At 57.6% G+C, this 25,649-nt stretch overlaps 1 protein-coding gene across 2 annotated transcripts in view; it reads right to left on the bottom strand.

Moving 5' to 3' along the window:
- Nucleotides 1-1,740: 1,740 nt before the first annotated feature.
- Kif26a (kinesin family member 26A) overlaps nucleotides 1,741-25,649 on the bottom strand; it is a 35,648-nt gene continuing 11,739 nt past the window's right edge. The window contains exons 1-14 of one of the 2 annotated variants that reach the window (XM_032908533.1): nucleotides 22,128-22,221; nucleotides 20,343-20,533; nucleotides 14,332-14,521; nucleotides 10,078-10,290; nucleotides 9,414-9,507; nucleotides 8,894-9,156; nucleotides 8,616-8,799; nucleotides 8,320-8,482; nucleotides 8,037-8,199; nucleotides 4,577-7,502; nucleotides 3,640-3,845; nucleotides 3,478-3,498; nucleotides 3,093-3,243; nucleotides 1,741-2,794 (exon numbers count right to left, since the gene is read on the bottom strand). In XM_032908533.1, the coding sequence (XP_032764424.1) occupies nucleotides 2,613-2,794; nucleotides 3,093-3,243; nucleotides 3,478-3,498; nucleotides 3,640-3,845; nucleotides 4,577-7,502; nucleotides 8,037-8,199; nucleotides 8,320-8,482; nucleotides 8,616-8,799; nucleotides 8,894-9,156; nucleotides 9,414-9,507; nucleotides 10,078-10,290; nucleotides 14,332-14,521; nucleotides 20,343-20,458 (4,872 nt within the window). In that variant the 5' untranslated portion in view covers nucleotides 20,459-20,533; nucleotides 22,128-22,221 and the 3' untranslated portion in view covers nucleotides 1,741-2,612. Of the gene's footprint in view, nucleotides 2,795-3,092; nucleotides 3,244-3,477; nucleotides 3,499-3,639; nucleotides 3,846-4,576; nucleotides 7,503-8,036; nucleotides 8,200-8,319; nucleotides 8,483-8,615; nucleotides 8,800-8,893; nucleotides 9,157-9,413; nucleotides 9,508-10,077; nucleotides 10,291-14,331; nucleotides 14,522-20,342; nucleotides 20,534-22,127; nucleotides 22,222-25,649 lie in introns of those variants that run through there. The other variant, XM_032908532.1, reaches the window with a different exon arrangement.

Here is a 25,649-nt window from a genome sequence, read left to right as displayed (position 1 = left end):
GATGCCTCTCTCTATGGAGAAGGTTCTGTCACTCCTGTGACAGGAAGGTGTAAGTGGAGCTGAGGTGTTCCAATTGCTATCCACTCTCTGCAAAGCCCCAATGGCACATGCCCGGGAGGCAGAGTCCACTCCAGGGACCCTGTGGGAGATGTTTCCACGTTCTAAGTGGACCCCGCCTGGACCCGATGCCGCTCTGATTCTGCAGACAGTACCTCTCTGTGCAGTGCACATGGCCACTGAGCTGTAAGACATAATGTAAGCTTTTTGCCTCTCCTGAGAACAGGCCCCTGAAATTCAATATACCCTGTACAATGGGACATATAAATCCAAGGCCTAAACATCTTGGATGACACAGGGCTGGCTGAAAATGTTACCGTTCTTCTCAGAGCCTCTGCGCTGCTGGCTCAGAACAGAGTCCAGGACACGATGTCGAGGGAATCTGGGCACCTTCCCAATTGGCCTGTGCCTCTCAGCCCCACACACCTGCTGCAGCAGAGGAAGGCAGCCCAGGGGACAGCCCTGCCAGACCCTCGCTGGCCAGAGAGCAGACTCCGTTTGAACTGTTGGGTATTCTGCAAACAGCAGAGTACTGTCTGCTCTGAGCCTGCTTCTGCCCCAGACAGGGCCCTCTACAAGGAGAGTCATTCCTTTGTTCGCTCACTTATTCTCTTCAGCAAGGACCCCCCAGGGCTCTCTGGGGCCCAGCCCTCCACCATGCAGGAGTGTGATGACTCAGACCCCACCCCACCCAAGGGCCCCACCGAGGCTAGGAGATATGGATGCAGAGACCACACAAGGTGTGACTTGCCACCAAGGAGGGGCCCCGGCAGCAGGGCCACCAAGGAGAGGCCCCCACAAATACTGCTAGAGGCCAGAGAAAGGGGTATCCCAGGCATGGGGCTACTAGGAGGGGCAAGAGTAAAGAAAAGTGGAACACCCCAGGGCCTGAAGCAAGGTGGAACCCTTCAAGAGGACCAGGCACAGGGACAAAGGGAGAAGCAAATTAACTCAGGAGGTAAGTTGGAATGTGAGACCATAGAGGGTACCCCAGGCTAGGCCTCCCTATCATAGGAGAAGCCAGTCCTGCTGGGCTCCCAGCGCTCAGCCCCTGGAAGACAAAGAACAAAGGACACCACAACCTTTTCTGGAATTCAGCTTTGTCTCTTAGGTTTCTCAGTGGGGAGGGGCCATTTCCCTCCACCTGGCTCCCAAGACTGGCTCCCAGCTTCACCTTTGGTCTTAGGGTCACAGAAGGTCTTGGGGGGGGGGGGGTTAGAGAAGTGTGATTTCTGAAATCACAGGCTGCTGCTAGCCGTCTGTTCAACTTCGTGGGAGCTCATATAGAAAGGTCGGTCAGAGAGCAAGTCCAAGCGCAGCTCCCTAAAACCCTCAGGTCCTCTGGCTGCCTCCCCCCAATGTCCGGCAAGTCTTCTCAACCCCCTCGCGCGGTAAAATGTGAGCACCTCAGGGGCTCAGGAAACTCAGAACCACACGAACAATCGACACATCTTTTAGTCACAAATAGAAACAGGTCTTGAGAGGTTATCTATACATTTGTACAAAGGTCTGGACGCTTAGAAAATACACCACGGTCAGGAAGCACGCGCACGAACCTGCGTGCAGGCCGTGTCGCAGGCTGGCAGGCTCACCCCTCGGCTGCATCTGAAAAGAACAGCTTCCCCACACATCCCACCCCCACGATGCCCCCCAGCGTCCCCCAGGAAAAGCCTGCCCCCCTCACAGCTGCCAAGAGCCCCCCGACCTGGGAATACCTGTAGAAAAACCATAAAAACTTAGATCATTTGTCTGCAAATTCCCACTGCAAACTCTTTGCTTATAGGCAAAATGATACAAAAATAGGGAGCTAACAGAACTTTTACAAAAAGCCCACACCCCGTCTTTGTTGGCGGTGTGGTTCGAGTCATGGTTTTTTTGTTTTGTTTTGTTTTGTTTTTTGCTTGTGGTTTTGGTATGAATTCCTGCCGTGGAAGAAAGCATTGTGTGCTCGTGGCCCAACCCTAGTTTGTGGCCTCTGGTGTCCTAGGAACGGAGTGAAGCCCTCCAGGGGCGGAGGGGCCTCGCGGCTAGCTGTCCACACTCTGAAGACACCACCTGTTAGTGTGGTAGAGGCCACTCAGAGAGAAGGCTGCTGGAAAGGAAAATTAACCCGGATCTTAAAAGAAAGCTGGCCGGAACAGGCCTGCCCTGCTACACAAAACTGCTTAGTTGTAAGGAAGGCAAAAATCAGAAATAAACTGGCTTTCGTCTGGCCAGAGTGGCCACCGCCACCTAGGCCGAGACTCTTGTCTGCTGGTGTCTGAGTTCTGTCATGAGTCCGTAGCACCAAATCAGAAAAGGAGAAAAGGCCTACTCAAAGTTAAAGGCACTTGCGTGGCTGTCTGGGTGGCGACAGTCTTCCCATCTCCGTGCGCTCTCTGTCCACTGGCTGGCCCTCCCCTTCCCCACCCTCTGTCTCCTCTCTGAGATCCCCCCTGGTTCTGCACAGACCCTGCGTCTTCAACCTGCCAACCCCGTCCACATCCTCACTCCATCCTACATCCCAAGCTCACACCCCCGGCCCTGCATGTCCTGCCTAGGCCCTGTGCTCAGCCTCAAACGTCCACCTCTTGTGGCCCTGGTACAGCAGCGGTGGCAGCAACTCCGATGTCAAAGCAGGTGACCATCATGACATGGGCCTTGCACAGGTTAACACACTGCTCCAAGGCAGCTGTGGCTTGCTCCAGGGCTACCAGATACTCAGCCGACTCAGGCTCCAGCTCTGGGTCCACCTCGACTAGAGAGAAAGAGACAGTGTCAGGGTACAAGTCAGGACAGCGGCCATATTCTTCAAACTCAAGGAAAAGTGTCAGCCAGGCAGCGTATCCTGCCCTCCTGACATCTGCTGTTGAGCAGCTGAGAGCAGAGGAGGGACAGACTTGGAAGAACAGTCTGGAACTCCTATACCTGCCAGAGGTCCCACTATTCAGGGTCTGGGGCTCCTATACCTGTTAGAGGTCCTACTATTCAGGGTCTGGGCTCCTGCACCAGCTGGGGGTTCCCCTGTTCTACCACAGAGGGAGAGGGGCACTCACACTGCTCCAGCCAGCGCCCAGGTTCCACCATCAACCGGCCCTGGGTTTCAGCCAGCTCCTCGCAGAGGTGGTCACGTTTGGCCTGCACTTCCTGCAACCGCTGCTGCCTGCGCTCTGCTAGACGCAGCTTGGAGCTGATGCACACTGGGCCCTGCTGGCAAGGGACAGGAAGAGTGGGTTCGGGTAGGGCCTTTCAGCTCCCTGGCTTCTACAGTAGTCTTCCTCGCGTTTTGGGGCCCACAATAGACTCAAGGCCAAACCCCCCCAAGGTAAAGCGAGGAGAATCTGCAGGAGACAGCCATAGCCTCAAGAGTCCCTGCAGTCACCCTCCCCTGGCAAAGCGCACCAGGATGAAAGCTCAGAGATGGTCCAGGCTGGTTCCTACCTTCTCCACATCCTGGGAGGGCTGTGAACAAAAAAAAAAAAAAAAAAAAAAAAAAAGGTGAGGTCAGGGGTTGCCTAGCCACCTCTCCAGGGGCCCAGATAGACCATCAGCTGGCCCTCCCTGCCACCCCAGGGCTCCCGGCCTGACTGTAGCCTCCCTGACCTTGGCTTCATTTTCCCTCAGAGGCAGCCGGTGCCGCTGCAGACGCTCCACGTCATCTATCTCATACACCTTGATCTCGAAAGGCTCCTTCAGAGAGCCGGCCAGGGGCGGGGGCAAGTCCACCCATTGCCCAGGGAGGCTGGGCTTTCGGCCTAAGGCAGCAGCATCAGGAAGTGGCGCTGGAATCAGCCTCCTCCGCTGTAGACCTGAAACAGAGCCAGGGACACCCCAGGTGTCGAGTCACATCCCTGGCACAGCCGCACGACTGCTTGCACAGCAGTCAACGCTTACTGCTCTAACTCACAGCCTCTCTGCCCCTCTGGATGACGGGGAGGGGCCAGGGCAGTGCTGGCAGGAACTCTGGGGCAGCTGGGACACCGAGTAGGGAGAGCCTGGCACAGAGCCCAGTGCCTAGCTCGAACCCAAACCCTTGTCTCCTTACTGTCAGGGTCTAAGGATCAGCCTCTGGTATGGAGTGGGGTCAGGAAGGGAGTGCAATGGGACTGGTTATAAACTATAGAGGGTCGTGGACCTCTATGTACAACAAAGCCCCGGGGGTTATCTAGGAAAGTGTCTGGCTGATTGACTATCACACGTGCTTGCAATCTGAAGATCTTTCCCAGGGTTGGGTTAAAGTTTATACCCTGGGAAGGGCTGTACGGCCCCACTGCTTACGAGCTACCAAGGGCTATGCACACCTGGCATTCATGGAGACCACACAGGGTGAGGTGCCAAGGTAGAGAAGCTGGGCCCACCCCCAAGAATCAAGAAAGGAGTATTCCACAGAGCTGCCTCTAAATGAGGAACCCGCAGGGCTGCAAGACCCAGCTGAGGGGGAATCAGGATCCAGCAGACCAAACGCACTATCAAGGCTCTCCCAGGGCATCTATAAACTGTAGAGTGCTGTGCCCATGGAGGGGCCGGCACTGCCGCTCACCTGTGGCTCTTTTCTTTGGGGACTTGAGGCTGCGGGAACGGGCACCCGGGGAGGCCGCTCCACTCTCGCTCATGGAGTCTGGGGCTGAGGAGGCACTGCCAGTGGCCTCGCTGTCCCGGATCATGCTCTCGTAGCCACTGCTGCCACCGCTGTGATAGAAGAGTGCGGTACGGCCCATGGCAGGGGGGAGCTCCCCACTCAGCACACTGCTGTTGTCACTGCCGTGGCCACTGCTGTAGCGCTGGGGTCTCCTCGGTGCAGTCACTTTGCTATAGGGGGAGGGTAGGGCGGGGCTCGAGGGCTGCCGCTCCTCAGCCAGGTTCACACCGCTGTCATTGCCACTGTCCGAGTCAGTCGAGCCCCAGGTGAGGCCGCCTCTACCAGGAGATCCACTGGCTGCCAATTCGTGGACGCGGCTATGGGCAGCCCGGAATGCCTGCTTAGTGCCCATGATGGTACCCCGGCCTGCCTTAGCCCCAATACCGGGCACAGACCGTGGAGTAGTTCTGGGTCCTGGCACGGCCCCACCAGTTGTCTTGCCTACCACAGGCGCCAGTGGCTTTACCGGAGCACCCAGAGCCCGAGAGGTACTAGGCCCCAGATTACGACTCTTAGCTCCACCAGCCGGAGGCTTGGTTGCTCCAACGCCCTTGGCTGGGCTGCTCCTACAGGCAGGACCTGGTCCAAGTGGAGGGCTGGCGGGGGGTACGCCCAACCTGGGCACAGCCCTTGGTGGCCGTCCTGCGAGATCTCTGACTTTGCTGCTGCCGTGTGTCAGGCCCTCACACCGTTCTAGGGACATGTGGCCAGAGGGACGGTGTGGCACCTCCATTTTGCCAGCTCGGGCTTTCAGGCTGGATGTGGCCTTGGGGACAGAGGAGTCAGAGCGACCAGTGGGCCTGGCTTCCTCCTCCCCTCGGAAGGCAGAAGTTGCCCCTGTCCTGGTCAGTCCCAGGGCCTGGGTAGGGGTGAGGGCTGTGCTCTGCTCCAAGCTAGACTTTCGCACCGGTGGAGCTGGGGGGGCTGCCCCGCTAGGCCTTGGAAAGAAGGCCCCCTTGGGAGATACGCTCTTCTTGCTGCTGGAGGTGGCCTTCAGGCTTCCCGAATGGACCGTTGCCTCTGCTGGAGTGTCCCCACAGGATGCTGCGGGTGTGGTCACTCCCAGCGTGGTGGCTCCCCTCCTCAAGGGTGGGATCCGAGCCACAGCCTCTGGTCTCCGGGACATTCTGGATGCCACCTCGCACCCATCCACCACTCTCTGGGCACAAGCCAGCACGATCTGAGTCTCAGGTAATCGAGGAGAGCCTGGGGTTGGGCTCGGGGCCCTGCCTGTGGAGGCTATATGGCGTGTGTCACAGTCCTCGGCCCGGAGTAGCCAAGGGTCTTCAAACAGCCCTCCAGGGCTGTATGGACCCCGGCTGGGACGAGCTCGGCTGCCTGTGGAGGTAGTCCTGGGTTTCCGGGGAAGGCTGGAGTGGATAGTCTGGGCTGAGGCTGCCTCATGCGGGGACCTGGCCCAAGGCTCTCTGCCAGGTTGGGTCTGAGTTATCGAAACCGCCTCCCCAGGGTGGGGACTCCGGGCCGAGGAGCCGGGATTGTCTGGTCTCCCACACTCCGAGGACCTGACCTTGCTGTCCTCTAGGGAGCTGCTTGGGGTAGGAAACTCTGGCGGACCCGGCCCTGCTGCAGAGTCAGGGTTGAAGGGAGGCTGCGGGGTGGAACCACGGCTTTCAGGCAGGCAGACGCCAACATCGCTCAGCCAGGAGCCAATGGACGAGGCTGGACTGCCACCCGGCCACACTGTTCCCTCTGGGAGCTCCCCAGAGTCCCCGGGGCCCTCAGACACCTGCGAGGTATAGGCATCGAACTCGTCATTGATACTACTGATGATACTGACTGGCCTGGAGCCTGAGGCCAAGGCCTGCAGGGAACAGTCACTGCTCATGCTGGCCAGGCTGGAGGGCCGCGTGGCCCCTGCAAGTCCGCCCAGCGGCAGCTCCTCCACCAGTGTGAACACCAGCTCATCCTCGCCGTTCAGCTCCACCGGCTGCTGCAGGGTCACGGTGGTGGTCAGCAGGCCCCTGTCCAGATGGCGTCCACGAGCAGAGGGATAAGCTGAGTCTGAGAGCAGTGGGGGCAGGGGTGCCTGCCCACTCATGCCCACTGGGGGTGTCCGCGGCCCACTATCAGCACCCTCTCCCCCGGGTTCTGTGGGGACGCCTCGAGCTTCTGGCTGTCGAGGCGGTGGAGGGGCTGGACTGGGTAGCGGCCTCCTGCCTCCGCCTCCTGTGATCTTGTCTGGGGCAGGTGGCTCGGGCCGGGTACCGTCCACTCTCTGGTCACCCTGTGTGCCAGTCTTAGAGGGCTCTGAGGTGTTCCGGTGAGTTTCTTGCCCAGGGCTGCTTCGAGGGCAACCGGTAACCACTGAGGGGGCCACAGCCTTCCTGAGGCATGCGGACTCAGGTAAGGAGGGTTTCCTGCTGCCCCGGGAGGGGCTGGCTTGGGAGGGGCTGGCTTGGGCTCCGTCAGAGCCGCCCTGGGGACCAGGGAATCCCTCACTGCCATCTATACACTCCAGGCGCTCCTGCAGCTCTGCAAAAGTACTGCAGCGGAAGTGGTCGGCGTCCCGGGGTCCCTCGGAGGGCCTGCGTCGGCTCAGGGCTGGGATAATGGGCACAAAATCAGGTGGGCCCTCGTTGTCGGTGAGCTCACGGTCTGACAGCGCTGTCCCACCGGGACCCACGTAGATGACCGTGTCACAAGACTGCTCACTGCTGGATGAGTAATCAGGGTCCCCAGACAGGCCAGGAGCTGAGCGGTCAGGGTCCAACACCACGGTGCGTGGGTGGAAGGGCCGAAGGTGTGGTGGACGGCGGGCCCGGCCCTCCTCACAGGAACTCTCCCCTCCGGAGGAGCTGGATGCATGCTGGGGGCAGGACAACAGACCCCTGTGAGTACGCCCACCTGTCAGCACACAGCCCTGTGCATCTCATCCCACTTCTTCCTTGGACTCTGCCCTCTCAGCAGCTTAGAGTGTGTCTCGGTGAGACAGCAGCAGCTGAGCAGTAAGTGCTGGGAATTGCACTAGAGAACACAAAACATAAGGGAGGCTTTTGGGGGGCTCTCGGGAGCAGGGGGAATCAGCATGGACCATGTCACAGGCTAGGAGGGAGGAGCTCAGGCAGGAAAGGCTACGCTAGTGTAGCATCCAGACCTAGGGCAGTGACCTCAGGTTACCTGGAGTGCCTGAGAAGTCTCCTGCTACGGTGGTGTTTATTCCCCTTACAAAGTAAACTCTACCGTAAGCATTCTATCCCTGCTCAGTGCACCAGGGCCTAAGAGGTCCACCCACCGCTAGACACACCTTTTACCTCCTCTCCCTGACATCCAGGGTCGGGGATAGCTATAGAGGATGTGGGAGGCTGGGAGCCCTCGGGAGGCAGCAGGAGATGAGGCTCACCTTGCCCTTCTTCCTGCGCAGGCGGTGGATACGGGCGGCCAGCTGCACGGTGCTAAGTGTCTCTGCATGGTGGGCTGGAGAGTCTGAGATGTGGGCAATCATGGTGGTGCAACAGCTGGTGGTAGCCAGCGACTCCCGCAGTAACATGGTGAGTGTATGGTCCCTACAAACCAAGGAGATGCTCAGAGGCTGAGGTGAGACCTAGACCGCTGCTGGCCCTGCACAGAGGCTCCCGGAAACACCAGACAGCAAAACAGCCATGCCTGTCTGTGCTCCTGCTCACCTGTAGGGTACATGCTTGGCCCCATTGACCAGGGCCAGGATGACGCTGCCCAGAGCTGACAGAGACAGACACAGGGGTCCTCCTGAAGCTTCTCCTCCTCTGCTAGGGGCTGCCTCACAGCTGCCCAGGTCGATGAGGTGCAGGCGGCTACGACCTCCAGACACTGAGAACATATTTGCAAGCAGGTGCTGGGGGCTGGGCACCCAGACACTTCCACAGCCCACCCCGGGGGAGAGCGGGGACAGGCAACCTCACAGACACGGCAACCCCATGGACTTGGCCTCCCATGCACCTACTTCCTCCTTGGCCACACTTCTCCACACGGTACTGGTACACATGCAGGGTGAAGAGCATGTGGGAGGTGCGCCGGGCATCCTCCCCGCAGCCAGCACGGCTGGTGCTGCGGGCTGCCAGGGCTGCGTCCAGGTAGAAGGCTGCCTTCTCTGCAGTGGGTGCACGAAGCTCATTCTGGTTCCGGAGCTGTGAGAGGAAAGCAGAATTCAGGTGTCTTTAGTGGCCCCAGGGCCTTCTCCCCTCCTCCGAGGTCCCGGATCGGCTGGAAGCATTGCCACACCTGTGTCCCACACACAGGGTCCTCCCGAAGGTACACGCCCGGAGACTGGGTGTCCTGAAGGCTGCCGGAAGCCACCTCAGCAAGCAGGTCCCGCAGACTCTGGTCATGGCCGCACACTTCCACGGCAGACACACGGATGGAGAAGCGTGTGCCCAGCCTTTCCTTTCGTTCATCAATGAGCCTGAAGAGCCAGGAGATAGCACAGGGCACGATGCCCAGGCTCTGGGGTGAGCTGTCCTTCCCAATCATGGTATATGACTTGCCTGGGAGACAGGGGCATGTGAGAACCACTGCTGACACTCCACGGCCTGCCCTCAAAGAGTCCTGTCAGCTCAGGGACCTGCCCAGGGTCCTCAGGGCCAACCCAGAAGGCCTCTCCAGCCTCCAGCCACTCTGAGGAGATTCCCCACTCCTACACCAACCTCGGAGAACTACCAGGGCCAGGCTCAAAGATGGCGGCAACCAAAATGGAGGGCAGTTAGAAGGCACCACGGGTACACAGGGATGGCAGAGCACTTACCGAGGCTCATGTGGCCGAAGGAAAAAATGCAGCCATCAGCTCCACCAACCACAGACTGGAGCACGTCAGCCACTGTCCCCGAGCAGACCTCAGCCTGGGGAGGGACGCAGGGGGATTAGGCAGGTGTCTGAGCCCAAGGGCTGTGACCGGTGCCTTCTGCTACACCTGCATGCCCCCAAGGCCCATCTGTCCTAGTCACATGCAGGCAGACAGTCCACAGGGTGGCCGAAGTACACAGGGCCAGGAACACAGGACCCTCCCACGTTTGTACAGGAAGTACAGGACGTCTAAGTCAGCAGATGAAACATAGAATACAGGTAGGATGTCTGCCCAAACCCCCAACCCGGCACTCAAAGTTGCTGCCCATGACACGGCACAAGGAATTCACGGTCACTGCTCGTGAGCTGGGTGTGCATCCAAAGTCCCTGGCTTTCGGGGTGGGACATGGATACTCAAAAGTTTCCTAGGGGAATAGGCTCTGAAGAGCTCAGTGTTCCCCCAGCACTTGGCCGGGAGAACCAGGGAGAGGCTGGGGAAATCTCTTAGGCTAGTGTCACTAGGAAGGCAGACCTGGCAGGTGCAACAGCCAGCTAGGCTCTCACTCTGCAGAAGTAAATCCGATCTGATGCTGTCACAAGCACCCGGGAGTTCCCCTCCACTGTACCTGCTCCGAGTCCTGGGGGAAGATGGCGTCAAAAGCAAACATCTTGGGGACTGGCGCCGTAGGGGCGTGCCGGAGGCCCGCACAGCCCGGAGGCCCAGCAGCAGGGTCATAGAGGGTCACCTGCTTCTTTCGAGAATCCACCTTCAGGAAGGACGTGGACTCGGCTGAGCGCTGGACTCCTTGTGCCGGCCATATTCGCAGCATAACCTTCACCTGGGGTGGGCAGAAGTAGGCATCTGAGCTCCGCCCTCCGCCCAGCTGGCCACTAATTACAGGGCAGGGGAAGCAAGCACGAGTCAGGGCAGCAGCCCACGTCTCAGCATGGGTACCGATACCACAGGAATGCTGCCTGAACGGATCCCACATGAGGTCAGCAGGGTAGAGAGAAAATGAAGCCCGGGGTGGGGTGAGGCTGGTGGGGTGCAGAGCCAGTCAGCACAGCAGGAGAGAGGGCAAGGCAGGGAGGCAGAGGTCAGTTTAGCAGAATCAGGGGAGGTCCTTTAGGTCCCCAGGCATTTCTCCCTTAGGGTCCCACGGAACGACTTGCACCCCAGCAAGACCACAGGCACACCCGTGGGATGCACAAATGAACAAAGCCACAGAGGCATGAAGAGCCTCAGAGGGCCAGGCTCTGGGGAGAGACTCCATGCTTGCTGTCTCTGCCTTGAACCAACTCAGGAAGCCATCGTCACGAAGGAGACACAAACTACAACAGGCAGAGAGTGGAGTGGATGCCACCAGAGCGAGGATCCAACCTGAGAAGAGGGAATTCTGAAATCTTGCCCAAGGAGCCCCAGTTTGGGGAAACTGAGGGCGGGAGGGGTGTAGAGGAGGAGAACACAAAGGTGGACCTGAGCTCCCGGAGCTCTGCTATTGACTAGCCAGCCTGGTGAACCTGAGCTCCCAGAGCTCTGCTATTGACTAGCCAGCCTGAGTCATGGCAGAAGCACAAAGGAAATTCCAATGTGCCCTGTGCCCATGCCAGGCCCTGACCTCTCAAAGAAGATGCAACGGAGGATATGAGAGTGCCAAAGAAAACAGCGCTGCGGCACCCCAAAACCTGTGTGGAGAATGGATACTTCCCACAGGTGCAGGGGAGGGAAGCTGGGGCGGGTGTGAGGCAGGCAGACACTATCTCCTCAAGGCCACCCTGAGTTAGGGATCCCCTTTGCCTGGAGGCCACACCTTTCACTCTCCAGTGAAATCTCTGACTTCTCCACGTTGGTGTAAATCAAATCACCAAGGCTCGTTTCAGAACCAATATTTTTCAAGGATTTAATTGTAAGTGACAGATACATAACGCTGCAAAATTGGTTTAGGGGGGCAGCCTGCCCAGCACCACAGGCTGGCTCCCACTGGACAAGGGGCACATTGATATGCAGAGCCTCCCGTGGAGTGCAGTGTCCCGCCCTCTGGGGAGAGAGAGGAGCTGAGAATCCTTGGCTACTGCGCTCCTCAGAACCTGGGCTCCATCAGGCACGAATCGATTCTTTTATTCCCCAGTGACATGAACAAAACGGTTTCATTTCCAACCACTGCTGCAATGCAGACGAAAATGTGCACTTCCAGGTAATTTTTGGCAATTTTTTTTCCAGCGTGAACTCCTCACCACTTCAGGAGCCAAATGGGTTCTGGAGATGTGAGAGGCTGCCTGGTGGGGAGGAGAGGCCTGGAAGAGCTACGATTTGGCTCTGATGTCTCCTGGATGCCTCTTGAGCCAGCACAGATCCTGAGTCTCCAGGCAGGGAGGGGATTGAGCAGGGCATCTCGTCCAGCCTGCCCCCCACTGCCCCCATCCATTGTCTGCTGCAAAGAACCTGTCATTACCTCAGGGAAATGACAGGGTCTCTCAGGAGACAAGAGCATCCTCACCCCCCAAATGCACAGATATCACAAAGCCGCTGGAGCTGGGGGGAAGGGAAGCACTTTTTTTTTTTTTTTTTTTTTTTTACATAAAAGCAGGGCTTCCAGCTCCCCAGAGGTGGACCAGTCTGGGGAGGGGGAGGGGCACCACTCAGCACCCAACACTAGAGATGTCTTTTTTAATACCACTGTATGATGAATTATCTTAAGTAGCACATTAATGTCAGACACTGAATGTAATCTAACTTCTTTTCTGTGGCAATATTAAACGCCTTTCAGGAGGCGCTTCTGGTGATGTGACGTTAGTGCTAATAACACCTAGGGCCAGGGACGGGTACAGAGGTATGGGGCCTGGTTAACAGGCTGGTGGCCAGGACACCTGGTCTCTCAGGGGGTCGGGGGGGAAGCCCCAAATGGTCCAGGGTCAGCAGCAAGAAGGCTGAAGGCCTCCCACAGGCAGCAGAGACCTGGCAGGCCCCCAAATACGGTGACAGAAAGAAGAGCTGCCACTCAGAACTCCAATGGGACTCCTTACCCCACCAGCCCTAGGGCAGACACTCCCTGCACCCACCACAGCCCCCCTGAGGAAGAGAAGCCAGGTGAGCAGACACCTGACCAGGCTGGTCCTGGACCCGAATTCCTTCCCCAGGTCTCAGCCCAGTGACAGCCTGGTCCGTGGGATACCTATCTGTCCTGGAGCTGTGACAGGTAGAGAGGAGACTGGGGTGTTCAAGTTGGTCAGGACTGGGTCCAGTCTCCCTCCTTCCCTCATCAGTGCTGAAACCTCATCTCTTACACGTGGCCAGTGTGAAAGGTGGGGCAGCCAAGGACTGGCAGGCATAGGTAGTGGGGGTCAGGAACACCCCTCCTCCCAACAGAGTAGGCACAGACGCGGGTGCAGCTACCCGACACCCAGAATGCTGTCCAGAAAGGCTGCCTTTGCCCTGCTCATGCCCCGCCCAGCTGGGGCTGAACAACTGTGTATACGCAGACCCGCACCCTTCCCAGGAAGGCCCAGCCAGCTGAGCTGCCCACCTAGACCCACCACTGCAATACAGCGGCCTGGGGCAGGACCAGGCTACCAGTTCAAATCCGCACAGCTGGGTCCAGAATTGAGAGGCTCGTCTGAGTCAACTCGACTACTACACTCCCTGGCTACACTGAACATGTGCGTGGCTCCCACGCCAACTGCCTGCTCTCAACCTCAGGCTGGTCTATTTCCCATACTCAACTCCACCAGAGGCTACTCCCTCCAGCAGACTGCCTTGAGGAAACCATGTGGTGTGGCCCCACCCCAGGGGAAGGGAGGAGCCAGGAGACTTGGCTTCCAGCCACCAATTAGCATTCTGAGAGGAGGCAGAGGGGACTGAAAGCTGCCCAAGATGCTAACAGGGTGCACAGTGAAGTCAGCCGGGGCGAGGGCGAAGGAGCCCCAGACCCTCCCACTCGCCTGTCTGGACAGCCCTGTCTGGAGGGCTCTTCCTTCCTCTGGGGCTCTGCCACAGGAGGAGGCCTCCCTTTGGGAAGGAAGGCCGAAAACACGTGGCTTCCTTTCTGGTACCTATTTAGGAGTTTACCCCCCGCCCCACGAGCCAGTGCTGACCATGTGTGCAAGAGGCAAGCATGCAGGGCTGGTGCCAACTCAGGGATGGCTGCACTGGGCAAGGTGGAGCAGGCCCAACTCTATAATTCTCGGGATGCCTAGGAGGGGAAGGCCACACTTGGGAGCAGGCCAGAGGTCAGCAAAACTCTCCCACAGTGGTTCTAAGAGTCTGGCTCCCCACCTCACCCAAGCATCAGTTGCATGATCCTGCCACAGAAGTACCCCATAGAGCCTGGGGGACAGAACGTCTCCCTCAGAGAGGTGCCGGCCATAGGAACCAAATCAGAAGGCTTGGGGGGGGGGAACTCTGGAGCCAACCAGCTTGTCCCATCGCCACACAAGGCGCACACCCTTTCCAGACCTCAGTCTCCTCCAGTCTGAAACCCACCGGTTGGGTTGCCTGGATAACGGACTCAGGAACGCTGAGGGGGTCCCACCTGCCTCCTCCTTGCCCAGCCCCGCTCAAGGCAGCATCCAGTGTGTGTGTGTGGGGGGGGGGAGGGAGAATGAGCAAGAACGAACAGCTCCCACCCCAAAACACCACATGGCTACCCTGGAACAAGCCCCTGGGACCGGAAGACATCATTCTTCCCATCATTTCTCACAGCTCCACAGACTCCCCATGCCCTTCCGGGTGCCACGCCCCAGAGGTGCGTTCTCCCTCTCCGTAGCTCTGTCAGTTGTCTTATCATGACTCTGGAGAAGAAAATGGGGCCCTCTACCTCCTACATTTTATCTGAGAGCCCGGCCTCCCCACCTCCAGGCATGGGACCTCAGGTGGGACCTACCTTTCCGAAGTTGCTGGGGTTTTCCTTGGCCTTGGAGGCGGCCCTGAGCAGGCAGGGGGGCACCGGGGGTGGCCACAGCTGCAGAGTGCCACTGAAGTCCGTGGCGTAAGTGGATGAACCTCGAGCAGAGGGTGCAGGCGGCGGCGGGTGCTTCTTGCGCTTAGAGGCCAGGCTGAGCTTCTGGGCAGCCCTGGGGAGGAGAGGAGGGCGCTCAGGGTGTGCACCACCAGCTACCCCTGTCACTCAGTCACTGTGCCTATGTCCACAGCAGGCTGCCCCGTCTCAGACCCCATCAGCCATGTGGAGAGTCACTCTGAGTAAACAGCCAGACATTCTTACAGTCGCACGGCCCAAACTTCGGTGTTCTGAGTGGGATCCCAGGGTGGGGCCACAGGCGGGACAATCCGTGTGGACATAGGACCACGTTCTGCTCTGTGCTGAGCTCTGAAACCACAGGCTTCCACCCTAGCTATCCACACTTTCTTCATGCTGGCCCTATCCCGGGGACAGGGGGGTCAGGTGTCTGTCCTGGGATGGGCTTTCCCACAGCCCCAGACCCCTGCAACAGTTGTCCCCACTGCCCCCCCCCCAGTATACCTGGCCCTGAAAAGTCCTCTCTAGTCAAGTCTCAGGCTCCTCCTACCTTGCCTGTGGACCATGAAAACGGCACGGCCCACCCCACGCCTCCAACACAGAGACCCAAGAATATCACTAGATTTTGTATTACGCACACCATGAAGCTGAGACTCTCTCCCCGGGCCTGTCACCGCTTTCCAAAGGGGAGACCTGGGTGGGGGCAGGTGACCAGGACGAGAAAGCTATCTAACCAGTTCCGCCTCTCCCCAACATGCCCAAATGTCCCCCACCCCTGCTGCATCCCACCCCCATCCCTCTAGGCCTCCCAAGTCCCAATTTTTCTTCCTCAGGAGGATCCGACATGCAGGAGCCCAGAGCCTGGGCCCCCTTGGCACCTCCCACCACGTTGCTGGCGCTCTGGTAACCGCTCTCATCTTTAATAGGAGTTGTCTTTCAAGAGGCCCCAGGGGCAGCTTCCTCCTAGCGAGGTGTCATCACAGAAAATAAAAGTAATCTACGATGCATGGCGGAGTCTTTAACTGAGCCGAGCACAGCGGCACCGTGTGCTGCAGACTGGGCAAAGTAGGGAGTGGTGGTCTCCTGCCCAGGAAGACCCGGGGCCCCAGAACCTGGAGTTCTCTGCCAGTGGTCGTACCTGCACCCTGGGGGTGCCCTAAGCATCTGCCTTGTACCTGCCTGAGCCTGTGTTTGTGAAGTTCAAATGAGCCTTGTGAGAAAGCGTCTCAGTTTCTCAACTCCTTTCGTAGTAGCGCATGGCAAAACATGGGCAAGAAGGGAGGACACTGTTACCCACCACTGTGTATGCTGAGAATTGTGAGGTCAAACCTTCATGGGTCCCACACTACTCCTGTGGAGGGAGGGGGAGTCACAGGACAAGGACAATGGCTGGAAAGGGCCACAGCAGGAGAGCCAGCACCAGCTCAGGGCCTCTTCATGCCTTCCAACACCTATCTGGGCCCTCACTCCAGATCCCACCCCAATAGCCTCAGGAAAAAAAGCCCCAGTTCTGCCTCAGAAAGCAGTGTTATTTCCAGGTATGATCAAGGCAGGGAAGTCATGACCCCCTTGCCTGGCACTGCCCAGGGCTCGGGTCTAATATAAGAGTCATGCCACCCCAACTGGGCAGAAAGGGGCCCAGGGCTGCCTGGGCAGGACAAGGAGACTTCCTGGAGTGGCTTTTTTGCCTGTAAGTAGTCAAGGAAAACCTATTCCTAGGGTTTGGAGACAGTACATGGGGGCTGCCAAATATTCTCCCGGGGTTGGGGGTGTGGTGAGCTCCCTCCCAAGGTGCCTACACTGGTCAGCAGACAGCAGAAGCCAAGGCACTCTGAACTAGCCTCCAGGTCAGGCAGGGCCCCAGTGCAATCTTTAAAGAAGGATATGGGGTGGGAGGTTGGGGGAGGGCACCCATACCTCGAGGTATGTAGAGGCTGGCGGAGGACAGACAGCTGGAACGAGATGACGGCCAGGAGCAAGGCTGGGTCTATAGACCACTGGGACTACTGACAACCCTGCCCTTGGTAACACCCTCAGAAGCAAAGACCACAGCACGGGTAGGCATTAGCTGCCCTGGGCGTCTCCTGTGCATGGCCAGCTCCTGGGTCTGACCTGACTTACAGCAGTAGACAGGTGGGAGCCAGCAGCTGCCAGAGCCAGCCTAGCCCTAGGTACCTGCTTTATGGCTCACCACTCACAAAGCATGACTCCCAGCCGTTCTCTGGCCGACATCCCAGGACAAGTACCTGGTCTTTGATGAAAACAGACAGATTCCCATCAACCTCCCAAGCCTTCCAGGGTTTGGCTTTAGGGAGTCACAGAGGCTAGGACTGACCCTGAGGATCCCAGTTTGGTAAAGACACAAACCTGGGATCTAAGCGGCAAGAACACACACACACACACACACACACACACACACACACACACACACACACACACAGAAACACACACACCACACACACACACACAACACACACACACACACACACACACACACAAACACACACACACACACACACACACACACACAGTCACACACACACACACACACAAACACACACACAGTCACACACACACACACACACACACACACACACACACACACACACACACACACACATAGACACATACACACAGACACACAAACACACACACAGACACACACACATACACACACAGTCACACACACTCACACACATATACACACACACAAACACACACACAGACACACAGACACACAGACACACACACACACACACACACACACACACGGACACACAAATTGGTCTCACCAAGGCTAAGAAAAGATAGGGTATCATATCATACCCAGGGCCAGCAAGACCACCACACTGTTAGGAAGTGGCAGCCCTGGAGCACTGGGGTATGCAGGGAGGAATGGGCAAACCTGAACAGGCTTCCCCCTGACGAAAAATCAAAACCAAAACGATGGGAGCTTCCAAACAGATCTCAGGGGACACCACCTCTAGGAAGCCCGTCCTAATGCCCCAATGCAGACCCCAGCCCTAAGTTTCCTGTTCTATAGAACCACTCTCGCCTGAGACTCTTGGAGAGACCCGAGCTCACGGGAAGCCTGGCACACGCCTACGCTGGGGACGTGAATGACCAGGTTTGTGACCGCAAGCCTGAACATAAAGCAACCCCAGATCCATCATTCTCTGGTCACTGACTCGTGAGAACAGAAAGCAAGAAAAAAAGTCTCACCTCATAAAGAAAACTTACCTCTTTCAAAGAGGAAGCTACTTTAGAGGCAACTGGGCTTAACGCAAGGTCTCTGAACATCTGAAAGGTAGCCTGCTCCCTTGGCGACCAGATGCTGCCAATCCAAAGTTTCCCTACGCCGAGAGGTTGGCGGGCACGGCAGGACCACGCACCGAGCCTCCTTCCCTATAGCAGACCTGCCATCTGCAGGATCTACCTTGTGAGGGCCTGGAGTACTCACTGGGAGCTCCTCAGTGGGTCAAAGGAACTCAGGACCTGATTAGGGGGAGGTGTCACCAAAGGTCAGCCACCGGAGGGTCTTACCCGGAGGCTGGAACAAGTGAGAGACTTCTCTGGCAAGTCCCTGGACCTGATAGCTCAGGCCCAGCTTCAGAGCCTCTACACAGCTGCCAGCTAGGTCCAAACATGGGTCCAGAAAAGCTGCCTCCCCCTGTCAGATGTAGATTCTGGGTGCCAGGGGTAACCCATATTCACCAAGAGCAGAGAGGAAGGACAGCTAGGCAGGCATGCTGTGCTCATTAACCGGAGCAGCAGAGGGAGAGGAGACTGCAAGCTACACAGCAGTTAGAGGGTTTAGAGCATGGATGTCAGGGTCACAGCAGTCCCCACCGAGTGTGGCTTCAAATTTCTGACGGAGAAGGTATATCAGGTCAGTGCTTAACCACAGGTCCAGCGGAGGGGATGCTACTCCACCCCTTCCCCAACTCCCCGGCTCCCCGGTACCCTTGGGACTACAGTGTACGGCGGGCACGGCACACTGAAGTGGTTGAGGATAACTTGAGTTGGTTGTTCAGCCTGGAGAAAAAAGTCAGGGCAGGGGCAGAGCCCTCAGGGCTGTAAGATTTGAGAACCAGAACTGCTGAGCTCACCCTACTCTCCGCGCACAGCACAGATGCCTCTACCACTACATCTCCTCAGCCCTTGAAGCCCTCCGAGAGAGAGCAGCTCTCTGATCTGGCCTCCATCCAAGGCCACCTTCACAGATTCCAGACACACACACATCCGCCACATACACACACACCATTGTGCAAGACTCCCAAGGGATCAGCGAGGATCATTCCACTGGTGAGTTCCGAGGGCGGGGGCAGAAGCACAGCACCTGCTCAGTATGAGCGGTGGGGTGCGGAGGGGCCGCAGTTCTACTGCCTCCTGAGCACGCTGGACAAGCCCCTCTGCAACTCCAAGTCTCTCTCCCTTACCCACAATGCCAGGCAGTGGTTACAAAGTTGCAAAGCTCACAGGGGTGAGCCTCCCACAAGCAATCTCGGCCCTATTGGACACTACCTGCAGAAACACCTACACTAAACCTGACCCTCAAGAAGCCACACGTCAAAGGTCAGGAAGCCACTGATACTCAGAGTGACTCCCATTTCACCTCCACACGCACATACACACTCACGCACACACACCCCGGCACACACAGGCTGGCACTCTGCTTTGGGAAACCTGCCTCCAGCCCCCAACCAAGTCCACTTGTTTCTTTGTTTCTATGGTAACTTTCCAAGGTCAGGGTGTTGCTCAGGCAGAGGAACCTCCACAGCCTGGGTTGAGACAAAAGGCAGCCAGCAGCTGCTGCCTGCTGCCGGGCAGTGTGGCTAATGAGCCAGTGGGAGGGGGCCGCTCACACCACACACACTGTGTCAAGACGCTCCAGGGGCCTCAGAATCAGAGTGCTGGGTGGTACCCAGACTCAGGACCAATGTCTTTGTAAACACTTTCCAACAGATCTGAGCATTTCGAAACCTCAGACCAAGTACCGTGCCAGGAGTCTAGCCCCCACAAAGGCCACCAAATCCTCAAAGCAAAGGCCCTTGAAACCAGAACTGAACAGGATAAGACATGGCCAGCTATCAGCCCCTCATGCCCAGTCCCCTATACACCACCCGGGCTGCTGCTGGCACACGGGAGGCTCTCAGGCAGGCTGTCCCCATCTGCATCCGACTGGGCTGGTTGCTGAGGCGGCATCAGTCACAGCAGCATTCATCAGCCGGCCCTGACAATGCCCTAATCACATGCCCCGTCACGCCCCCCCATCAGGCCCTCAAGTCCCCCCGGACCAGGGCTGATAAGACAGCTTCTGCACACTGCCCAGCGTGATACGGACGAGCTTATCAGCGCCCATTCGGGCTGTTAATGGGACAGTGACCCCCAGCTGGCTGCCATTACCTCTCATTATGGCCATTACATCCTTTAATCCCTGTTCCCTCAGGCTGCTGGGTGAGGGTAGGAGTCCAGCCTTGGGTCTGTAGAACCAAAGGCTTTGCCTTGGGCTGGGGAAACACCATCCAACCATCCCCTGGCCAAGCTCCCCCACCCATCCACTGGCCAAATTCAGGGAGAGAGGGGTCCTGTTCCCACCTCCCACCTTGAAATACTTCTCTCCCTCTGGCCAGACCACCACAACCACACCACCTTACATCCTCAAGCTGGGCATCCTGGAGGGAAGGGGTCAAACCACAGCACCATCACTTCTATGCACCCAAGCTCTAGGCCCTAGACAGGTACCCTTGAAAGGTGCCCCGCGAGGCCAGCCAGGATTCTCGCAGGCCCCACTCTTCCATCAACTGAGTAAGCCACAGTTCCTTCTCCCAAGAGTAAGACATATGCCAGGAACCAAGAACTCAAGGCTTCAATTCCCCAACAATACACTGCAGCTTGTGTGACCCCAGAGGACCTACCTTATAAAGAAAGAGGCCGCTGCCGATGGGGCTGTGGAACCCCCTGCCGAAGTGCCTGGGGCTGGGGTAACCAGGGCTGTCGTGCATGCTGCCCCTCGGCCCCACGCCTTAGACATGCGATCGGAGCCTGATGTTGGGGCACAGTCTCGGACAGTGTCGGCCACAGCCACAGCAGCTACAGCAGCCTCGGCCTGGAGGAAGGAGAAATCCACATAAGGAACAGACAAGTGACAGACCCATCACCCGGGGCTGAGTACCCTTACTTACCCCTAGACACACACACCCCCCACACACACACATACACACACGCACACACAGTTGCAAAAGCCTGCCTATACGACTGGAAATCACAGCCAGAAGACTGGGACCTTCAGCCTGGACCCATGTTCCCACCTCAGGCATGGGACAGGTCTATCCCAGCCATGGAGGAAAATGCAGACCTCACCTGGGGCTGATTTTACAGCCCTTCTCAAGCCCTGTAGTGACCACAGAGGTCAGGCAGATAGACCTCTGCCCCTCATCCCTGGGCCATCTGGGAGCACCCAGAGGTACAATTATACAAGTCACCGCAATAAATATTTGGCATGAGCGCTAATTGTCCCCCATGTGATAACGTCTGACACTCTACTGTCTGAAATACAACTCTGGCATTTCCAACTAATTAGCAAAAATAAATTCTAGAAAGGGAGAGGCCCTCAGCATGGTGCACGGATATAATTAAATGTTCCCAGGACAGTTTGCACATGATGTTTACCTGCCCCTCAGGCTCCTGGGGCAGCAGGGACTCAAGCCCTAGCAGAGAAGGACAGGCAGCTGGTCTCTTCCCAGAAAGCCCCAGGCCCCTTGGACTCCCAAATACCCTCTCTACTCAGCCAATATGGCCTGCGTCCCAGATGACAGAAGGCTGGATGCCCAGGCTGAGAGGGCACGGGCCTGGTATGGTGACCCTGGGATGAGCTCAGTACTCCCAGGATCTCTTGAAGGATGTAGCCCTGAGACCACGTGTGGAACCTCTGTAGAACAAGCCACCTTGTACCCAGAGATCTTAACAGTGCAGAGCAGTTACCCTCCTCACAGCAAAGGCCTCATCCTGAAGGACCCCAGCCAGGAGATAGAGCAGACTCTCTCTGCCTGTAAAAGTCCCAAGCCCACCCCAAGCCTTGAACCAGTGCCAGCCCAGCACCTTCCTAGCCCCCCGTGGTACCCAGTAACCCAGAAAGTCCATAGCTAAAAAGGGCAAACCTGGAATGGCTTACCAGACACTGTACCAAGCGTCTATCAGCTATATGCCCATAGGTGTTTGGGACAACAGTCCTAAACGTGCCTCAGAACCCAGGGCTCTTCTCCGAGCCACTCCCTCGCCCCAACGTGGATCCCTTTTAAACCACCTATGAAAGGCCGAACTGCTTAGTCGGGAAGAGGGGCATGGGAAATAATTAACGTGTAAGTTATAAGGCTGACAATATGTGGTCTGAGTCCTTTGGCTGAGCATTTACTGGACACAGCAGACAGAGCCTAGGGACTTGGGGAGGAGAGGTGTCCAGCCCATAGCTAACCTATAGTCCGTGATGGCGGTGCTGGGCCCCAGGGCCCACAACCCCTGGTCCAACTGCTGGACACTGAGGACCAAAGCAAGAGTATTGCAGGGGGCCTGAGCTGCTGCCCCATCCCCCACATGGCCCTTCTACCCACTCCCTTAGGCCCAGCCACCCCGGGCATCCACATGGGTACCAGGGCCTTCGGCCATCTGACCCCACCTGCGCCGCCAGTCCTCCCCACACTGACCTGTCTCAGGAGTCCCGCACGTGACTTGGTTCCACCGTCCCACCAGCTGCCATGATGCAGCTCTGTCCATCAGGACGGCCACTGCCAACTCCTGCCGGAAGCAGAGCCTGGGAGAGCCAAAAGAAGCCGTCCCAAAGCGAGTGCAGAGCAGCGGTGGTGTGGGCGAGGGAGGGGGGACCACGGCACAACACGGGGGTGGGGTGGGGGGAGGATGCGGGCGGGCAGCCAAACAGAAAGTGTGATGGAGACACAGCAGCAACGAAGGAAAAGTGTGGAGAGAGGAGAGCAGCGTGAGGCCAGCCCCGGCTAAGGGAAGCTACAGAGAAATGACTGCATCACAGCCTGGGTAGCACCCACGTGGAGGCGAGACACTGCAGAACCTAAGCAGGCTGGTCTCTGTGGTACACCAGGGCTCTGCGGAAGCCAGTTTGAGAAAGACAGGCTAGCCTTCCTCGGCAGCCCTCTGAGCTCTGCATCTAGGGGGTTCTGGCATGGGAAGCACAGTGCCTTCTAGGACTCCCTGCCCCACCGACGCCCTGCTGGGTGCTCCTGTGAGGGAATGTTACACCCTTATTCTTGCTTGCCCGCTCCTCTCCTCGGGCCTCATTACCCAGAGGCCTCCAGGGCCTGGCATAAGAGGGGAAGTCCTGGACCTTCAGTGCATTGTCCCCACCCACACGACAGAAGCAAGCTCAATGGGGCTTCACACGGAAGAGGAGGCCACCTTACCAACCCCCACTACACGGGGAGGTAAACTGATGGCTGGACAGGGGTGTCAGCAACAAGTTAGAGGATTCCATCGACAGCCAGGCTATACAGCTCAGAGGGAGCCCTCCACCTCCAATATCCACCTAAGGTCTCTATTAACTGCAAGCGGCAGGCTCTGTGCACAGCTCCGAGCGGGAAGCAAGCAGGCAACCCGAGGACAGTGCCACCCAACCACCGTGCAGTGGGGAGCCCTAGTTCCTTGAGGCCTCTCTGATGTCAACTGTGCCATCTCAAACCAACCAAGGGGTCGGGAGGTTGAGTCCTGTCTTAGAGAGTCTGCTACAAGATGAGAACAGGTTTCTTGACCTCCGAGGGGGCTTCTGATTGTGGGACATGCCACAAGCTGGCATTGGGGAGACCACACATGGGGACACTCCTCATCTGTCACAACAGACCTCTGCCTGGATGTCTAGAACAGTAGTTCTCAACCTTAAAGCTGTAGCCCTTTAATCCCGTTCCTCACCACTTGGTGAACCCCCAACCATAAAATTATTTCTGTCGCTGCTTCAGAGCTGTAACTCTGCTACCGTTACGAACTGTCATGTAAACATCGGATATGCAGTGGTCTCAGGCCACCTCCGGGATGCAATGGATGCTCGACGGCAAAATGATCAGGAAAGGGCACCTCTCTGAGCAAGCGTGAAGGACAGCCAGGCCCTCACAGGGGTCACTGGTGGGAGGGGAGGTCCAGAGGACATCCTTCAACCTGTCCATGCCAGTGTGTCACCCATCCACGGGGCAGGTTCATGTCACCTGATGTACTTATGCCCCGAGGATACCTGTCATGGCAGTCTCCTCCAAGGGAGATGCTCCCTCCAAACCCAAGTAAGATGTGGCTATGGCTTGGGTTCAATAAAGCTGTGTAGTCCAGCAGCTTCTCGACCCGCTGAAACTCGGGGTCACAAGGGCAACTGGACTACACTCACGCCCAGACGCAGGGCCCAGGGCAGCTCTCAGCCACACGGTCAGCACCTAGAATGTTCCAGGCCTTGCGGGTGCCTCCAGAGGGCCCCGGGAGTCATAGGTCACACCATCCCCTCTAAGGACCAGCTCTCCTGCCTGACCACTTTCCTGGCCCTGTCCTCCCCACCCCTGTAGGATGTGGGCCAAGCTGTCTAAACCACCTGTGGGAACCACCTAATCGGCCCCATCAGGCCACCGGCCATTTGTGACAGCTCCACAACCCATCTCTCCAGAAGTGTTTAATAGCAGAGGGCCCAGGCGGTACTTGATCATCAGTGATCGACGCCCTGCTTCAAGGGACATTGCCTCATCTGCAGCCTAAGGTTCTATTTATGGTTCTAATAATCTCCCTATTGATCGTCAGGACTGTTCTCTAATTATAAATCCATTCCCACCTTTTCCCAAACACAATCGATGTGCGTGTGCAACGAGAAGCGAGGGCCTTAAGTGCCCACGTTTTATGACAGGTAGGCCTTGGTCAGGCTAAAAGCCAACGACCGACCCTCCCGGCGTCCTCCCCCATCACCACACCAAGGCATGAAGGCCGTCAGCAAGAGCCTAGGTCCATGCCTGCTCAGACCTAAGGCTACGGCCGGTTCATCAATGGGACCATCCAACACCCCTTCAGATCAGTGTCTGGGGTCTGAGCACATCACCTGAGGTTTCCTTTAAGATCCAGCTCAGTGTCACCTCCTCTAGGGATTATTTAATTCGCCTGAACAGTCAGGGGGGCGTCTGAGCTCTACCCCGGGGTTCTCTTCCCTGCTCCGCAGGCAGCTGGAGCCTCCCTACAGTATGGTAAGGGAGGAGTGCTAGGCCACGATTAGGGTGGCACTCCAACCCCAAGGACAGATGGCCTCAAAAGATGACCCCCAGAACAAAGCCCAGGGACCAGCTCCAGCTTGGACAGAATTCTCAGCACAGCCTACATCCGAGAGCAAAGTCCAGCCAATAAGTGGCACCCACCCCAGAGAAGCCTACAGTCAAGACAATGGGAGGAACCTTCCTTACATGGGAGATTATATCAACACTGCTCAGTGGCTCTGGGGTCCCTGCGCACCTCTACCCATCTCCTTGAAATGTCACCGGACACACAGACCAAGGGTGAGAGCCAACCAGCCCACATCAGGGACTTTGCCAACTCCCCAAGCCTGCACAGCCGGCTGCCGTGTGCCTGGAATGCACACCCGAAGCACTACCTCAGGAGCAGGATTCCTCGGCAACACCTACAAGATCCTCTGCTGTCGGCGTTCCAGGGAGCAACCACGGGTGGGGGAGCGCTACTCCATGTAGCCACGCACCCATGATCCACAACAGTCTGTCCCTGCCCGGCTTCATGTCCCCCGATCCTGCCTCTTCTCCCATAAGACATCATGCCTCGATCCTGGTAGATCTATTTATACCTTCTCTACCTAAGGATCCCAACTACGGTCACCGGAGGAACGCAGACCAACAGTTCAAAGTGCGGTGCCCTCTTGCTGGGCACTGTGAGCCCTCAGACTAAGCCCTCAACAAGCAGGGGTCTGTGCCCTCAGCACAGTGCTCCTGGAGAAGGGGCTATGTCAACCAGGGCTCCCACAGAGTGCTGGCTGGGCCCTGCTGGTGTCAGGCCCTCCCAGGGTCCAGTCGTAGATCATCTGTGATACCCACCCGAGGGGCCCTCTAGGCCGGCAGCATGACTCTCTCAGTTCCTCCCTGGTACTCCTCGGACCAGGTGGGAAACTGGCGACACGGGAAGTTGGAGGGACAGCAAGAGGTGCACGTAGACAATGCCCCAGAAAACCACTTCCA

The sequence above is a fragment of the Rattus rattus genome, chromosome 7 (assembly GCF_011064425.1).
Source record: "Rattus rattus isolate New Zealand chromosome 7, Rrattus_CSIRO_v1, whole genome shotgun sequence".
Taxonomy (NCBI): domain Eukaryota; kingdom Metazoa; phylum Chordata; class Mammalia; order Rodentia; family Muridae; genus Rattus; species Rattus rattus.
The sequence above is the reverse complement of the archived record's forward strand: the minus strand, read 5'-3'. Positions and strand labels throughout refer to the sequence as shown.